This window comes from Halichoerus grypus, chromosome 5 (assembly GCF_964656455.1).
Source record: "Halichoerus grypus chromosome 5, mHalGry1.hap1.1, whole genome shotgun sequence".
NCBI lineage: Eukaryota > Metazoa > Chordata > Mammalia > Carnivora > Phocidae > Halichoerus > Halichoerus grypus.
Window position 1 is genome coordinate 175,411,079 of NC_135716.1, and position 17,582 is coordinate 175,428,660.

General features: G+C 55.9%; 1 protein-coding gene and 1 non-coding gene across 3 annotated transcripts in view; both read left to right on the plus strand.

Annotated features, from left to right (window-relative positions):
- The first annotated feature begins 3,214 nt into the window (after window positions 1-3,214).
- The window catches only part of PADI2 (peptidyl arginine deiminase 2), a 44,235-nt gene continuing 29,867 nt past the window's right edge, over window positions 3,215-17,582 (plus strand). The window contains exons 1-4 of one of the 2 annotated variants that reach the window (XM_036066981.2): window positions 3,248-3,402; window positions 13,588-13,739; window positions 16,101-16,284; window positions 17,253-17,325. In XM_036066981.2, the coding sequence (XP_035922874.2) occupies window positions 16,249-16,284; window positions 17,253-17,325 (109 nt within the window). In that variant the 5' untranslated portion in view covers window positions 3,248-3,402; window positions 13,588-13,739; window positions 16,101-16,248. Of the gene's footprint in view, window positions 3,403-13,587; window positions 13,740-16,100; window positions 16,285-17,252; window positions 17,326-17,582 lie in introns of both variants that reach the window. The other variant, XM_036066980.2, reaches the window with a different exon arrangement.
- Window positions 10,817-10,949, plus strand: LOC118519532 (small nucleolar RNA SNORA72). Its single transcript, XR_004909198.1, has one exon. It is a non-coding gene; the product is annotated as a small nucleolar RNA SNORA72 (small nucleolar RNA).

Here is a 17,582-nt window from a genome sequence, read left to right on the forward strand (position 1 = left end):
GATCACAGAGGACTGCTCCCACGCTCCCCTTCCCAAGAATGGCCATAGCTACCTGTTTTTACATCTCACACCACCTGGTGCCTGGTACAGACCGGCACACAGCGACGCTCACTAAATATCACCACTCCCTGCTCTGCATTCTGCCATTTGCTGTCTGGCTGGGTGACCTCTCTCCCATCTCTTCCCCTCTCTGAGTCTCCTTGGCTAATCAGAGCCTTGCTTTCATCTGCAAACTCTGAAGTTCTGGACAACATAAAGGGGGATGATGATAGCACCCTAGGAATGCATGTTCGTGATAAATTGCAGAGGATTTTTGAAGTGTTATAGAACAGCATGTACAGTCCGAAGTGTGCATCTAGAAAATAATTACCATCTATTGGACTTAGTCGGAGCTGGGCTCTGACGCGCTAAGATGGCACTGTGTGTACCACCTCATTAATCCTTACCACCTTGCCGGCTGGGTACCGCCAGCATGCCCTATAAGGAAGAAGCAGCTGAGGTCCAGAGCAGCCCCCTAGCTAGCGAGGGGCAGAACTGGACTTGACCCCAGCTTTGCCAAGTCCAAAGGCCATGCATGCTCTTCACCGCCTGGCCAGTTGGTACCTCTGTGCAAATTGGGAATAATAATAGCTCCCACCTCATAGGGTTGTTGGAGGATTAAATGAGCTAAGAGGTGCAAAGCCCTCAGGGTGGCTCCTGGCAGAGCCTAAGGGCTCAGCCAGGACCGTCACCCACAGCCGCACCGGACTGCCTCCGGGCGGGCCCTGCAAGATCGTACTCAGAAAAAGTTAACAATGGTGTCTCTCTGGCCCTGAGGTCCTGGGTGATCACAGTTTTTTTTCTTTTTCTATACTAATCAGGTATTCATTGTATATTTCTTTCTTTTTAAATTCTTGCATGAATGATGCCCTCAGTGAGCTGTCACTCTTCTCAAAGCAGGCCCGTGAGATGTCTGAGTCACCTCCCCAAGGCCTGGCACAGGGAGACCCCCGGGGAAAGGATCATAGCACAGGAATAGCTCAGAGGAGCCCTCCCGGCCCAGGCTCTCCAGCCACACACTTGGCAGGAGCCAGAGTTGGGGGTGAGGGGTGCGGATCAGTACCAGGAACTGGCCCAAGCTAAGCCTCTTCTTTGTTGGCATTCCCCAAAAGGCACAATGAGATGCCTTGTGGCTCTTCCGGGCCCCAGGGGAGCGGTGGGAGCAGCCGTGATGCGTGAGACCTCCGGCCCTGAATCCACCAACAGCTGTGACCACTTCAGCTATTTTAAACCCTTGGGCACCGGGAGGCTCCCCTCACACCGACCAGGCGCTGTGACCCAACACCCGTCGCAGGCCTTGAGCCAGGCGCAGCAACCCGAATGTGGGTCCACTGGGTCCAGGTTGGATTTTTAAGGAGAGGGAGTTTCATCTCTTGAGTGCTTGCTTTGTACCAGGCACTGTGCTAGTGTTTCCCACACATTGTCTCATTTAATGCCATCCTCACATCTATGCTGAGAGATCAGTCGTTCACAGATGACAAAAACGAGCTGCCAAACGGCAGGGTGAATTGCCCAGGGCTCCACAACGGCAGTCTCCACAAAGGAACTAGAACTTGGGTTTCTTCATCTACCAACTAAGAGACAGTGTTCCTTCTCTGCCCTTACCTGCCCTTCCCCCGCCTTACCCGTTCCCCCATGGCCACGCAAGTTCCTACCCTGGCCCCACCACTCTCGGGAGCTGGGAGACTGAGGGCAAATTCCTTAACCTTTGTGCAGCTCGCTTTCTTCATCTGGAAAGTGGCAGGGTTATTGGGAGGGTACAATGATCTAATTCTAATACATGAAAAGTGCCGCTGGACCAGTGCCTGGCGCACAAGAATGCATTAAGGGCCCGCTCATTCCTTCTCTCCTGGCAATCACCACCCCTTGCCTGACGTTATCACTATCCTGCTCCCCATCGTGACCTGCCAGGCCCCCGGGTGGGGGTGCAGCAGTCCTCCCCCCAACTCCGGGGCCCTAGTTCCCCAGTGGGTGAGATGAGGGTATCATGCTTCGTGACCCCAAGAAGGGGGGGACCTCTGGCATATGCGGCCTCTGGCCACATAGTAGGGGCTCAACAGTAATTCCAGTGGAGGGGTGCCCAGACAAGAGCCCACCTGGGAGGACCCTCAAAGTCAGCTCCCAGATGCCCAATCTTTCTCCTCTTTGGCAGGTAGCTGCCCTCGAGCTGTCTCCTGAGTCTCATTCCTATCAAAAGTTACCAGGGTCTCCCTGGCTCTGTGAGCCTCTGGGGGCAGATGCCTCCCCCCCCAGCCCAACTCAGGCCTTTCCCTTTGTCCACCCACATTCTCCCCAAATCCTGGCTACCCACAAGCCACCGGGCTAGTCACCATCTCCTAATTTGGGCCGCCTCAAAAAGGCCGCTGGGGTCAGAAGCTGGGTGTATCTCAGCTCTGGGCGCTTGTGAGCCTCCATCCTCTCATTCAGGTGCACCCCCTCCCAGGGCTCCCATTCTCCCAGCAACACTACCCCCTTCTCAAACATGTACCCCCTCCAGCCTGCCCCCTCCTTCTTGTAACCTCTGTCCACTCCGGCCCCTTCTCGCTGAAGAAGCCACCCCGGGCCTCCCACTGCACACCCAGCCAGCAATGCCTTGGCTTGGCATTCTGACCCTGTAGGCTGCTGGGTTCCCCTGCCAACCGCTCCCCATTCTCCCCGATCGTGGGGGTGGAGGGGATGTCAGCTTGTGTCCAGCTTCCTGGCTTTGCTCCCGGGACTCCCCCTCCTCCCTTCCCCCTAGTTTGCAAACGCCTCCTTTAGGAAGGCTCAGGTCCGGACCCCAAGCTGGGCTAGGGCGCCCACTCCCTCTGGGCTGCCACCACTTCCTGTCGTCACCCCTAGGACGGCTCCACAGCGGCATTATCTGCCCTGAGAAGCTGGGGGCGCCCGGAGGGGAGGCTGGCCCTGCGTCCTGGCGCCCGCTAGCTGGGAGCCCACTGAGAATATGCTGAGCGAGTGAACCAAGCGTGGAAAGGAGGAAATTGGCAACCGCTGACTTCACCCGGATTACAGGCCCGGGGTTGGGGAAGGGGGGGTGCGCGGGCGATGGGGGGGAGAGGCGGGGGGAGCTGCGGGAAGTGTGGGGGCGTGGCCACGCTTGACGGACGGGCCCGCCGCCCGCTGCGAGAGGAAGCCGACCGGCCGCCCCGCCCACCGGCCGTAGATAAAGCGGAGCGCGGGGCCGCGGCGCGGGCAGCGGGAGTGGGCTCACCTGCCGCAGGTGCCCCGGGCGGACGCGACCTGGACGAGCGAGGACCGGCACTGCGGGAAGATGCTGCGCGAGCGGACCGTGCGGCTGCAGTACGGGAGCCGCATCGAGGCGGTGTACGTGCTGGGCACTTACCTCTGGACCGATGTCTACAGGTGAGTGGGGCCACCGCGACGGCCTGAGACCCCCCCCCGGCCCCAGAAATCCCGAGAGCCTCCTCGGATGTGGGGACGCGACGGCCTTCCTCCAGCGCGAGTTGCTCCTCATCCTGAGGCCCTTGCATCCAGAAATCCTAAGAAACTCACCCAGAAGCCTGACTGTCCTCAAACTGACAGCCTCCAGAAAATCTTGAGACCCTCTCACACACCCTGACCCAGACCCAGCTCCTTCGTCACCCCTTTCCCAGAGCCCCTCCCCTGGACCCCAGTCTTCCCAGGGTCTGACCCTCTGCAGCCCCTCTCCCAGGACAACCTGGGAGAACCCTAGTCTTTCCCCTTGCTCTCCCCTCAGCACCTCCCTTCTCCCCCCTAGGCTCTCCCCCTCCTCTCAGAACCTTCTGACTCACCACCCACCTCAGATCAGCTGAGCTTCCTCCAGGATCTGCTGGGGGCGGGGGGCGGGGCCAGAGGGGAGCTGCCTTGGGGTGGAATCTGGCCCTGGGGGTTACTCAGGCTCCAATTTCGCCCTGTGGGGGCTGCTGGTGGTTGCCTGTCCCCAGGCACTGGCTGTGAGCTCCATGTCCCTGAATGCCTTCCCCTGACTTCACCCTGGGGTTGGGGAGGACTTGGTTCTGCCAGGCTGGAGGGTGCAGGGGCAGGGTCTTTGGCAGAAGAGCGTCCCTGACGGCACCCTGTTCCCTCCCCCTCTTCTCTGGCCCACAAATTTGGGTGGGGTGCAGGATTTCTGAGACAGCAGGACATAGGGTGGGGAAATTGAGGTCATGCCCCTCCCCACTGCCTCCAGCCCCCAGGAAGCAGGCAAGTCCAAAGGTCCACCTCCTGTATTCTGTGGGGCATCCTTGCGAAGGTGTGGCTGGTGTGGGTGGAGAGGGTCCCGGCAGGATCATTCCATGAGCATTCTATCAAAGCAGCCCTCTATTCCAAGCATGCAAAATGCATCCCCCTAGCTAGAGTGGGACGGGTCAGCGCTGCAGGAGGGGGCATGCAGGACTCTAAGGTGGGACCCCACGCTGATAACCTCGGGCAGGTCCCCTAACCTCTCTGTGCCTTGAGCTGAGCTAGAGGTGCCAATGTGCCTTATTGCTCCCAAATCATTCTGTCATCCAGAGCACCCCGCCTCCCCCAGGCCCTCATCAAATCCCATCCCTGTGTCTTCCCACACACCCTCCCCAGCCCATCTTCTCAGTCACCTCCGGTGGCCCTGGCAGCCCTGCCCAGCCAGTCCCCTGCCACCTCTTCAGCAGGGACTGGCCATGCTGATACCACTAGGGCCCCAGCCTCCTTCTGCGAGGACAAGGGCCCCGTCACCATGCAGACCAGGGACCCTCTCCGCTCATCTGCCCCTGGCCTCAGTTGTCCGCATGGAAACCTCAAGGGTGGTTTCTGAGGGTCATAACATAGCAGGGGACTGTGGTCCCGGCCTCAGTGGCCTGGAAGAGCTCCCCTGTCTTCCCCACCCCTGATCCTAAACCCGGCACTGCAGGGAGCGGGCTGGGAGCCAGCGCACTGAGGTCTCTAAGCCTCAGCTGTCTCTATACCCAGTGTTTGTTCACTGAGGCACTTTGCTGCAGCCTGAAAGGCTGGCATGGTGCCTCCGGTGGGGGGATGGGGAGAAAGGAGGGGGGCCGTGCTCGGGCCTCCTGCCCTCCCCTGTCCTGGAAGAGAGAGGCCCAGCCCCAGCGGGGGCAGTGCATGGGGCAGGGGTGGACTCCTCATCCTCCCGCTGGCAGGGGGCAGAGGTGTGATGACCCTCTGTGTCCTTTCTCAAGAAAGCCACCACTGCCACGATGACCCCCGTCTCCCAGCTGCACTTCACTCAAGACCCCATCACCCCCAAGAGTAGAACCCCAAGAGTCTACACCAGCACCGTCCAGCAGAAATAACATGCCAGCCACAGAGAGCCGCAGGTGTACATTTAATTTCCTAGCAGCCACGTTTTTTAGGATTCAAATAAGGAGGTGAAATTAATTTTCATAATATATTTTATTTAACCCAAGAGATCTAAAACACTAGTGCTCCAATATCTAATCAATATAAAAATGATTAAGGAGATAGTTTACATTGTCTTTTTTCATACTAAGTCTTTGAAATCCAATGTGTATCTTATACATAGGGCTCGTCTCAGTACAGACTCACTGAATTTCAGGTGCTCAACATCCACAGGTAGCTGGTTGTCCCTGTACTGAATGGCACAGGCAGGGGTTCCGACCCTCAGCTCTACTGCATTTGAAGCCGGATCATCGTTTGTTGTGGGGGGCTGTTCTGTGCGTGGTAGAATGTTTAGCGGCGTCCCTGGCTTCTTAACCCCTAGATGCTCATAGTAACCCCCCTGCCACTCTGACAACCCAAAATGTCTCCAGATTAATGCCAGCAGTCCCCTAGCAGGAGGACAAAAACACCTCCAGTTGAGAACCACTGGTCTAGTGGAAGGAAGCCTCTTCTAGAACAAAGGAGACGGGCTATTACTGCTCATGTCCCTCCTAGTATCCGGGAGTGGTAAGAGCTAGTGTTAATATGAATAATAGCAGGGATATTAGTGAGCACTTGGAAACCAAATGCATTCTCTTGTCTCTTCCTCACCACAGACCTTGGGGGTCATGCTGAGATCATCCCATTTTGTAGATGAGGAAGCAGGGCCCAGAGAAGTGAGGCCAGTCGCCCGATGTCACACAGGATTCGGGTCCAGGTCTGTCTGACTCAGAACCCATGCTCTTCACCTCCACTCTCTTCTGTGTGACTTTAAAACTAGCAAGTTGAACTGGGTGACCCTCTTGGCCTGGGTCTCTTCCACCCTCCATTGCCCCCAAACACTTCACCCACCCCCTTTCAACCCTGCACTTCCTATGGAGTCCTTCTGGACTCAGACACAGATTCTGACTCTGGACCCCACATAATGCCCCCCCACCCAGGGTCTCCAAGGAGACATCAAGGGGCAAGGCCTGGTGGACCCTGGGCCCAGTTAGTAAGGGAGTATGTTTGGACCCCTCACTTCCTGAGTGACAAAAGTGAATGAACAAGTCTCAACACCCACCCCCCCTTCCCAAGGGCTTGGGCCCCCTTTCCTGAGATGCACGTGCTGCCCCCCTTCCCTGCAGACACACAGCGGGGGCCTCCCCTGTGGGTGAGGGGGTCACTCAGGGGGGTCCTCAGCAGACCCTATGGTTGACCCACCCTTGGGAGTAGATGCCCTGACCCACGCACATTCTGAGTGCTGGTTTCCAGCGAGCTATAAGTAAGTAAATGCACAGAAAAAAAGGAAGAAGGGATTATTTTTTTCTAGAGATTTACTTTGCAGAAGTTGTTAAAGGTACTTCCTGTTTCCTTCTCTCAGTCCCAAGCATCTTCCCTTAGATCTGGCACATGTACGCCTCGCCCACACCCTCTCCCCGACAGTCCCTTTACCCGCAGCTGCTTCCTCGCTGGGGCTGCCCAGGGTCCCCATCTGCTTCGGGCTTGAAGCTAGAGAGGGCACAGAGCGAGTGGCCTCTCCATGTCGGTTTCAACCTCCCTACTCAACTTTGGATTCCCTGCGGAGACACCCCCAGAGCCGGGAGAAAGGGCAACCTTGGAGTCGAGTAACGGGGTGATCACACTGTGCCTGACTGTCCCACTGACCCACAATCCGGGCTGTGTAGACAGCTTCTCCTCTCCCTCCCTTGGTTTATGCATCTGTCCAGGGGAGTGCGAGGCATCCCCTTCTCTCTGGGGAAGAAAGGTCAGGATCCGTTTCCTAAAGTCTGCAGGAGCTTCGGGGCACAGATGACCTTAACAATGGTCTCTTGCCTCTGCAGAAGATTCTCCTAATTACATTTGACCTCAGGATGAGGTGGGAGGTGGGAGCGATCCCCCACCCCCTCCCCTGGGATACCCCAAGGCAGAGGCTGACTGGTCATTTTTCCTGACGGGGTCTTGCCCGTCACTCTCGGGCAGAAGATAGGCAGAGGGTACTGGGGCAGGAGAAGCAGGCACAGTAAAATGCTGGGAAAACAGGGAAGGGTACAGAGATGTACCCCACCTTGGGGAAGAGCCTGGAGAATCAAAATTCACCATCTCACTCCCTCAACTCTTAGACTTCCTCCCCATTGCTCGGTTGCTGTGAGTGTTTTAGAAAGTATCCTTAGGACAAAGGCCAAGGAGGGGAGGTCTGTGATCCAGTTAGAAGCATTAGAGAAGTGGGGTGCCATGGTCTCCCCATCCCTGAGAGAGCCAGGCCCTGCCTCACTGATCCCATCTCCTGCCAACTACCCTGCACACACTGCACTCTGGCCACGTTGGTTTTGTGGATGGTATTAGCTCTTGACCACACCAAGCTCATTCGTGCCACAGGACCTTTGTACATGCTATTCCCTCTGCCTGGAGTACTATTCCCCAGACCTCTGCAAGCCTGACATTTCATCCATCAAGGCTTAGCTCAGACGTCACCTCCTCCGAGCAGCGTTCTTCACTACCCTTGTTTCGTGATATCCCACCTCAAGCCCCAGGCACTCTCCACCTCCGTACCATTTTTCCTTCTGCAGATCTTATTTACTTAATATTACTTGCTGACATTTATTGAACACTTACTCTGTCCCAGACTGCCTTCCTAACACCTTCCATACTCATCTCACATGTATTTAGTAAATTTACACGTGTTTAAACCTCACAACAATTTTAGGAGTTAGGTACTGTTCCTGGCCCCCTTAGTTGGGGAAACTGAGATAGGAATGCTTGTGCAAGTTGACACAGCAGTCAAACGGTGGCGGTGCCACGCCCAGGTACCAGACCACTCTGCCAGGCTGTCTTCTGGGACTTATATTTCAGGAGTGTCCCCCTCCACACCCTCTGCCTTCCTTACTGCCCTGTACCTCCAGCCCTCACGTCAATGAAGGGCTCCTTCATTGAGTAAATGAATGGATGGATGTGGCCAGTGATGCATGAAGATTGAGCTGTCACTGGGCTGAGCTCTCCACCCCCCAGCCTCAAGGGATGAGCGCTGTTGCACTGGCCAGTGGAAGGTCAAGGGCATGTGGCCGAGCCTGGCCAGAGCAACACTTGCTCCTAAGAGAATGACAGTAGGAGGAATCAGGCCAGGTCAGGTGGCCTCATAAATTAGAACAGTACCCAGCACTCTCAACCCTAAAAAGGAGGTCTTGCCAGGAGCTGCTCCACGGCTCTGGTTTCAGACTAGTCTAAGGAGGACCTGGTACCCTGTGTCAAGCCCACAGCCCTTGTACAACTGGGATCCCTGAGAGGCTTCCCTTCCTGCCCACAGGGCCCTGCATCAGGTTGGGGGCATAGTGATAGGAGCTCACCACTGTGTCACCGCCCCCCCCCCCCAGCTGGACAGGGACACCTGTTAGATGGTGGGGTGGGGGGGCAGGGGAAGACCAGTTTTCAGAGGCAGCTCTGCCTGCCCAGCCCTGCCAGGCTCCATGGCCAGGGGCTTTGACTGGCCCAAGCCTGCCTATCTAGGCCACTCACCCAAGCCTTTGGTGTCCATTTTCTGGGCCTCTGACCCCACCTACAAAATAAGTAGGGGGCTCTAGAGGTTCCTTCAGGCCTCTCCTGTGCTCCTCCCCTGAGCCAGGCCCAACATTCCCCCATCCCCACTAGAGGACCTTTAGGGAAGGCTACAACCTGTAGATCATCCCCCAGGAAGGGAGCAGCCCGACCAGGAGCTCAGAGAGCTTGAGTTTACCCCACACTCTGCCATTACTGTCCCTGAGACTTGGATCAAGTGCTCACTCTCTGCAGGTCTCAACACGCTCATCTGTAAAAAGAGATGATATCGATACAGACCTCATGGGGTTCCAAAAGGATGGACTGAGATCATGTGGGCCAAGGGCTTAGAACAGTGCCTGGCACATGATAAATACCCAGTAAGTCATTATCATGAATTAGTATTGGGCTTACTGTAATATTATTAAAACAATAATGAGCTTTGGCCTCAAAGCATCCATAACACTCAGGGGAGAGAAATGTTGAATAGCATTTGTTTTAGGTGCTGTTTTAGGCACCAACAAAGGGGAGGGAGGGAGGAGTCCTGGCAGATGAGAACAGGAAAGACCTCCTGGAGGAGGTGGTAACCAAGCTGAAGGATGGATGGGGGTTCACAGTGTGACCAGGACATGCCATGCGGGGGCAACGGTGCCTGGCAGGACAGTTGGGACACATGGGGGCAGAAAGGGCATAGACTCAGTAGCCTTCAGCGCAAGGCTGGAGACTCAATGAGCTCAAACCAGGGCTTTGATTCCCAGGCTCAGGTGTTAGACTGTTACACGGGCAGTGGGGAGTTATCGAAGGTGTCTGGGGAGGGAGTGACCACAGATTCGATTGTTTCTGCCCTAAGGAGAGGGCCAGCTGGAAGCACCAGTGCCCAGTGAAAGAAGCGGCCAAGGTCACCAGGCAGAGAAGGGGGCCGGCTGAAGATAGACGCATCCCCCGTGCAGGGCAGCTACCCACCTCGGGGCTCCAGCCCTCATGATGCCAAGCTGAGGGCTTCGCCTTCCTCCCCTCATCCCTGTCCTTGAGGCTGCTCGCCCTGGGCTTGCGTGCCAGGTTGGCACCTACGAACCCCCTCAGACTCCTGCAAAGACCCGGGGGCAGGAAGTCATACCCGCAGTGCCAGGAGCCGGGTTCGCTGGGGGCGTGATCCCTGGCTGGTGTTAACGAGGCCTGGGACAGGTGGATAAGCTGAGAGGGCCAGATGTCAGCGAGGAGCAGGCACATCAGGCCCTCGAGCCTGGGGCTGAGTGGGCACCCCAGGGCTGCGAGGCCAAGTCGGTGACCTCCCCACTGAGTGAGCGAAGAGCAGAGAGGCTGACTGGCTCCCCAGAGGCCATACAGCATTTGTGGGGCTGAGCCGATGTTAGCTCACAAAGCCCATTGCCTTGGGCTGGGCTCAGGAAACATCCCTCTTCTACATCCGACACTGCGTTCCAGTCTTGCTCAAAATTCCTTTGTTTGACACCAACCGACCGGCCATTTCTCTCCATCCCCATGGCCACCACCTTGTCCCACACCGCCATCATGACTCGCCCGGACACCTGCGCTCGCCCTCTCCCTGAGTCCGCCACTTCCAGTGTTGCTCTCCGGAAATGCATTTCCCACTCTGCACCCTGGGTGATCTGTCTTCAGTGCAAAAACAATCATGCCCCCCCAAAGCCTTCAGTGCCCTCGGGGGGAAAGGCCAGCTCCTCGCCACGAGCTGGGTCCTCTCCTCCCGCCACTGCCCTCCCCCTGCTCACCCACTGCAGCCACACTGATCTCCCTCCGTTTCCTCCAACACACTGGGCTAATGTCCACCTCGGCCCCCACCCAGGCTGTCCGTGCTGCTTGGAAATCTCTGCTCCTCCTCCTCCTCTCTTTGTCCAACTCGCTGGTTCTCAAACTGTGGTCCCTGGACCAGCAGCGGTAACAACAGCAGCTGGGAACTTGTTAGAAATGCAGTTTCCAGGCTACACATTCGTGATGTTAAGACCATGCCTGTGTCGCCAGGCCTTGGTCCTTCCCCAGGTCTGGTTTTATAAACACTGGTGATCAACCACGTCTGATTTATATCATGCCTCTTCTGTGGGAAGTGCCTATGATTCTAGGTATCTGATCAACCTCAAGAAATGAGAGCACATTTGGTGTCATAACTTTTGGGAAGATAACCCTTGTTAATTTGCCATTAGATGAGTTATAAAACTAAGAAAAGAAAGAAGCATAGTTTCTTTCCACAATGTAATACGTACAGCAAGTCATCATGTTGGGCACTTTAAATATATATAATTATATTTGTCAATTGTTCCCCTACCAATTTGGGGGAGAAAAAGAAATGTAAACCATGTTTCTCAGGCTCCACCCCAGATCAGCTAAGTCAGAGATGGGATGGTCCAACAATCTATGTTTTAACAGGCCCTTCAGATAATGCTGATACACACTCCAAATTTAAGATCACTGGTCTAGTTAATTCTTGCTGTCCTTCAGAATATAGGGTTAGACCCCAGCTCCAATGCCCCTTCCTCCAGGAAGCCCTCTTTGACCTGCAGACCAGGGCTTCATGGCACCCCATGCTTCTATGTTAAAGTCATTCTCACCGCCAAAGCCACATCATCAGCTGTGTAACCCACTGAAAGTCTTCCTCTTCCACGAGAACATGTGCCCCATGGGCCCAGGGAACATGTTCTCCCTTTTGCTGATCTACCCCTAGCACCTAGAACTATTCCTGACACATAGTAAGTCCTCGGTCAATATGTGTTGAGGGCATAAGTGACCACATAAGCAAGCCCTGCTCTTCCAGCCCTTCCTTCAGCAAACACTTAGAGCCACTGTGAGCCTGGAATGGGCCAGGGGCTGAAACAGAAAGAAGAGACAACCCCCACCTTCAAGGAGCTACAAGGGAAAAAGACACGGATGGAGACAAATGTATTGAGTCGGGTCTTTAAGGAGGGATGGTCAGTTGCCCGGCAGAGCAGTCAGGGAAAGGAAAGGTAGAAGGAACTGCATTTGCAAAGTGCCATAGTGAGCTGGGATAGTGCAGGCCTGAGAGGCTGGAGAGTCAAGCTGAGACCCAGGGGCTAAATGTCGCTGGTTGGGTCCCAGCTTTTATCGTATCGGCTGGCACTCAGGAGCCACTGAATATTTTCAAGCAAGCAATTAACCTGATGTCCTTTTTTTTAATCCCTCTGGTAATACAGTTTGGGAAGCCAAGAAGGGTGGGTTCAATCATTCATTTATTCCCAAAGTATATATGGAGCGTGGCCCTGTCCTGGGCACTGGGGTGCAATGGTCGGTGGGGCAGATGTCCCGGGGACTGGCAGCCTGTCCTGGGCTCACTATCTTTAGTCTCCATCCCACAAGCAGGAGGTCATGGCCACCACCAGTACCCCCACTCTCTCCCTCGACACCATCCTGGGCCCCTCCCTGCAGCCTCCAGGGACAGTCGGTCGAGCTGCCCCCAACCCCTGGGTCTCGGGTTTCTGGGGGATGAGTTCTGCGAGGTTCTTCCTGGGCAGGGAGGCAAAGCCAGCAGAATCCGCAGGGGACAATGGGCGCCTTTGTTGCTTCTGCCAGGGCGGCTCCAAGAATAGCTGTTTGCTCAGCTCAGAGCAGGGCTCGTGCTGGGGTAGGAGGGTGTGGGGCCCTGGAGCTCCCACGCGGGCAGGGCGTTAAGCCCCTGAGCCTCTGGGGCCTCCTCCGCTTTCTTCCCGGCCCAGAGGGACGAAGGCGGCAGGAGACATCGCTTAGAGCGGCTATTGTCAGAGTCGGGTCCCAAAACTCATCCTGCCCCGTGAGTTTGTAAAGCATTCTTTTTGCTAAATAGAACTGTATGCAGAAACCCAATATGTAAAACCAGGTGAAATCTCAGTGGCTCTACTTAAAGGAGAGTGGGGACCCAGCCAAGTGATCCCCAGCTTTTCCATGCCTCCCTCCTTACCCATTTGTCCAGGGCTTGCCCCCTCTGCGCTGCCCGGATGCCAGCACCACCCCTACCCAGTGCCACGCTCCCATGTCACACTTGGTGAAACAGAGGGAAAGTGCCTTGCCCCAGGCTATCCAGCAAGTTGATGGTCAAGGCTGGGACTTACACTAGAGGCGTATTTCCCTGACCCGGGCCCACCCACCATTGCTCAGACTAACCATATTCCACGTGTAGTGCTAATAATTTAACATTTTTCTTTACATCAACTCACATTTTATTACTTTGGGGTTTTTTTTAAGATTTTATTTATTTATTTGAGACAGTACGAGAGAGAGCAGAGAGCACAAGTGGGGAGGGCGGGGGGGCAGAGAGGGGCAGAGGGAGAGGGAGAAGCAGACTCCCTGATGAGGGACTCGATCCCAGGACCCCGAGATCATGACCTGAGCTGAAGGTGGACGCTTAACTGACTGAGCCACCCAGGCGCCCCTATTACTTTGTTTTAAATGGAGATCTTATGGGGTGTCTGGCTGGCTCAGTTGGCAGAGCGTGTGACTCTCGATCTCAAGGTCATGAGTTTAAGCCCCACATTGGGCATGGAGCCTACTTTAAAAAATAAATAAATGGAGATCTTATATCATTACCGTAAGTAGCAATCCTTTATCAATGGCCATAAGAAGATAACACATTTAATAAATACATAAATTTTCTTTTCGATTGTGCATCCCTGTGCCACCTGGCGGCATCTGACACATGCACCCTCTGGGCAATGCCACCAGGCACTTCTAAGCGTCTCGCCTCCGTCCCGCTTGGCTCCACCCTCTTTGCTGGGGTGTGTGCAGTGTGCCCAGCCCTACGCTGGACTCTGAAAGAGGAGGGATGGAAGAGGACACACCCTGCCCTCAGGGGCTCGCAATCCAGAGGAGGACAGGTACCCCATGGCAACACCCTGAGATGAAGGGCTGCCCCTGCCCGGTGAGGGACAAGGGACGAAGCCTGTGGGGCAGCGGGGGTGGGCGGGTGTCTTCCAGGTCGGCGAATGGACACTCAAGTCTCCCTCAGCAACTCAGTGGCAAAATTGGGCCCAAACCCACATCTTATGCGAAAGTACCCCCAATCCAGGGTTTTTGCTGAGACTCTGCTTCTCCTACTGATGGGTGTGGACAGATGGCAGCAGACCACTGCCAACGAGTATCCAGCCTCCGATCAGCCCAGTGGCCCCGTGAGGGGCTAAGGAATTTAGAAGGGGGTAGATGGACAAGAAACAGGGTGGCCCTGGAGCTTTTTTTCAAGCTCCTCTCCCAGGCCCAGGTGTGGACTGCCAGACCCTTGCCCGCACTCTCCCACAGTGGCCCCCAGACCAGTGGTCTTTACCAGCAGCACCTGCAGTCGGTGGCCTGGGTCCTCAGAGAGACCCTGCGGGACTCACACTCACGGCTTCGGCCACCCCAGGGCTCTCACCACCAGGCCACACTGCTGAATGTCTAGACCAGTGGTTCTCAGAGTATAGGCCTGGGCCAGCATCACCAACCATTCCTGGAGATGGGGGCCCCACTGCAGACCTACCGGATCTGAAACTCTGAGGAGGGGTCCAGCAATCGGCGTGTAGACAAGCCTTCCAGGTAATGCTGCTGAGCTCTGAGAACCACTGGTGGAAACCTCTCATCTAACCCGACCTCCGCCCTGCCAGCAAGACTCTCCAGGGAAAGGATCTACTGATCTCTAGCCTTAACAAAACAAAAAACAAAAACCCAGAGATTTAGGCTGCACCCCCGGCTGATTCTGATGCCCCACCATAGTGGAAAACTGTTCTGGAACCCAGGAGCGCCAGGCCTTCAGAATAGCTGATGTGGCTTTGAGGCAGACACTTGTACCTATCTTAGTCCCAAATCCCATGAGGATCCCACCTAAATCCCTCTGAGCCCTCTTTAGCCTCTGGAAACCTTCAGACCAGGGACTGGATTTAGCAAAACTGTCTGCCCTGAGCACCTTCCTCCCCCAGTCTCCCCATCCTTCCTATCACCTCCCCTTAAACCAGTGTCTTAAACCAGTAACAAAACACCGTGGGCTGGGTGGCTTAAACAAAGAAATGAATTTCTCACAGTCCTGGAGGCTGGAAGTCTGAGATCAGGGGCCAGTGTGGTCCAGTTGGAGTGGGAGCTCTTCCTGGCCCGCAGGCAGCCACTTTCTCACTATGAGTTCATACGGCCTTCCTCGGAGTGTGGGAGAGAGAAAGATCTCTCTTCCCCTTCTTACAAGGCGACCAGTCCTATCGGATCAGACCTCGTGCTCATGACTTCATTTAATTCTATCTTCTGAAAGCCCTCTCTTCAAATGCAATCATGTCGGGGGGGGGTCAGGGCTTCGGCATGTGAATTTGGGGGCACACAGACATGCATATAGCAACCAGATCAAACCAGTCCGTTTCCTGCCCTGAAATCTTCATGGCTTTTCAAGAATTCCAAAAGTACTAGGACGCCTGGGTGGCTCAGTCGGTTAAGCATCAGCCTTCGGCTCAGGTCACCGATCCCGGGGTCCTGGGATCGAGCCCCGCATCGGTCTCCCTGCTCAGCGGGGAGCCTGCTTTTCCCTCTGCCTGCAGCTCCCCCTGCTTGTGCTCGCTGTCTCTCTGACAAATAAAATTTAAAAAAAAAAAGAATTCCAAAGGTATCAGCCTTTAACAGGAAACCACTCCAGAACCCCTAGGAATAACTCTCAGCCCCTAGGAATGACTCTCAGAGGAGGGAGTTCCAAGCTGGGAAAGAAAGTGTGGTGGGAGGGAGGGATCTTTGTGACAGAGCCAGCCCACCCCTGCCCCTTGAGGACCCAAGTCCCAGGCTCCTTCCCTGGGCAAACCCAGCGCTTTGACACCTGCCTCGTGCCCTTCGGTCAAGTTCTGCCTGCAGTTCGCACACTGGACTGGGGGTGGGCGCTGCCTTTGGAGCAAACTCGTTTCTTGGTCTGGGCCTCAGTGCCTGCACCCTTAGGGCCCCACATGGCTGTCCATCAGAAGCACAAGGAGGCCTGTTAAGAATTCAGATCCCCAGGCCCCGCCCCCGAACATTCTGGCTCAGTGGGTACAACACTGGCCCAAGGAACCTGTATTGTTACCAAGTACCCTCCCCACTACCGGGTGATTGTAGTGCAGCTGGGTCCTTGGGGGTCCCCCAGACCTGGCCACCTGGGGGGGGTCCCTTGCAGCCCCGCCCCTCCAGGAGTCCTTTTTGGAAGCGCTTCATCCCACCGGCCCTGGGATCCCCCCTCCACGACCCCGTCTCCTCTCTCCCTATAGCGCAGCCCCAGCCGAGGCCCAGACCTTCAGCCTGAAGCACTCAGAGCGCGTGAGGGTGGAGGTGGTGCGTGACGGGCAGGCCGAGGAGGTGGCCACCAACGGCAAACAGCGCTGGCTTCTGTCGCCCAGCACCACGCTGCGGGTCACCATGAGCCAGGCGAGCGCCGAGGCCAGCAGTGACAAGGTACCCTGGCTGGGGAGGTCCTCGGAGGGCGGCGGGAACCCGGGGCCAAGCGAGAGCAGCGCCATCCAACACAAACAGAATTCGAGCCACACTTGTCATTGCCACGTTCCTAGTGGCCACACTCAAAGAACAGAAAGAGACAGGTGGACTCCATTTTAGTAGTGTATTTTCCTTAACTCCAGAGATCACCATATTATTATTCTGACATGATACCAACATAAAAAAAGAATTCATGAGCTAGCGTACGTTCTTTTTCATACCAAGTCTCTGTCACACTTAGAGCACATCTCAGATCAGATTTGCCACATGCATGTGCACAGGACACACCTGTGGCTGGTGGCTGCTGGACTGGAGGCGAGCTCAAGGCCAGACCGTGGAATGATGGCTTCGGGGAAGGTTAAAGCTGTGGGCTGCTGAGTGGTATATTAGAATCACTGGAAGTTACAGCCCCAAACATCCTTGGCCTCCTCGTGTATTAAATGGGGTGCCGAGTGCCCATGCAGCAGGGCGATTTGCCCAAGTGATGAAGCTGAGACCAGACGTCTCTTCGCTGGCTTCTCTAGTTATGAACCTCCCCATGCGCCCCGTGGTAGTGATGGCACTGGGCATTATCCAAAGAAAACAACCTCAGCCCCGCCCCCTGGTGGTTTAGCAGGAGCGAGTCATACACCATGGCAGATGGGGGGGGCCGGGGCGGGGGGCAGGCAGCAGTCTGGGGGTCATAGGTAAGCAGTCAGCACCCTGCATGCCCTCTGAGAGGAGGGGAGCCCCCTGTCTGTTGGATAATTTGAAAGAAGCAGCCCACCAACCCAGGAATGCTTCCTGGAGGAGGGGGTTTGGCTGTTTGGGGAGAATTGGCTTGACAGGCTGTGAGAGGTGAGTCAGGGAGGTGGTCACTGCAGATTTCCCCACCTGTGATCTGTGATCTCTGCTCTTCTCTCCCTCCCAATGCACCCCTCCCTGCCAAGGTCACCGTCAACTACTACGAGGAGGAGGGGAATATGCCCATTGACCAGGCTGGGCTCTTCCTCACGGCCATTGGTAAGTTGGTGTGGCTGTGGCCTGGGTGCTTTCCTCCCCAGGGTCTGACGCTGCTGCCCTTCTCAGCAGCACTTGGCCTGTTTCCCACACTGCAGACCTGGCACTCGGAGCTTCCTCTGAATAATGCAGGACTGAGAAGTGGTGCCACACATGCCCAGATCCTTCTGTCCCGGGGTGAGGGCTGTCCTGCAGGAGGAGGCATACCCTGGTCTGCCAGCACCTCGCCCCCAGGGTCAGCATCCCCACCCCAGGCTCTG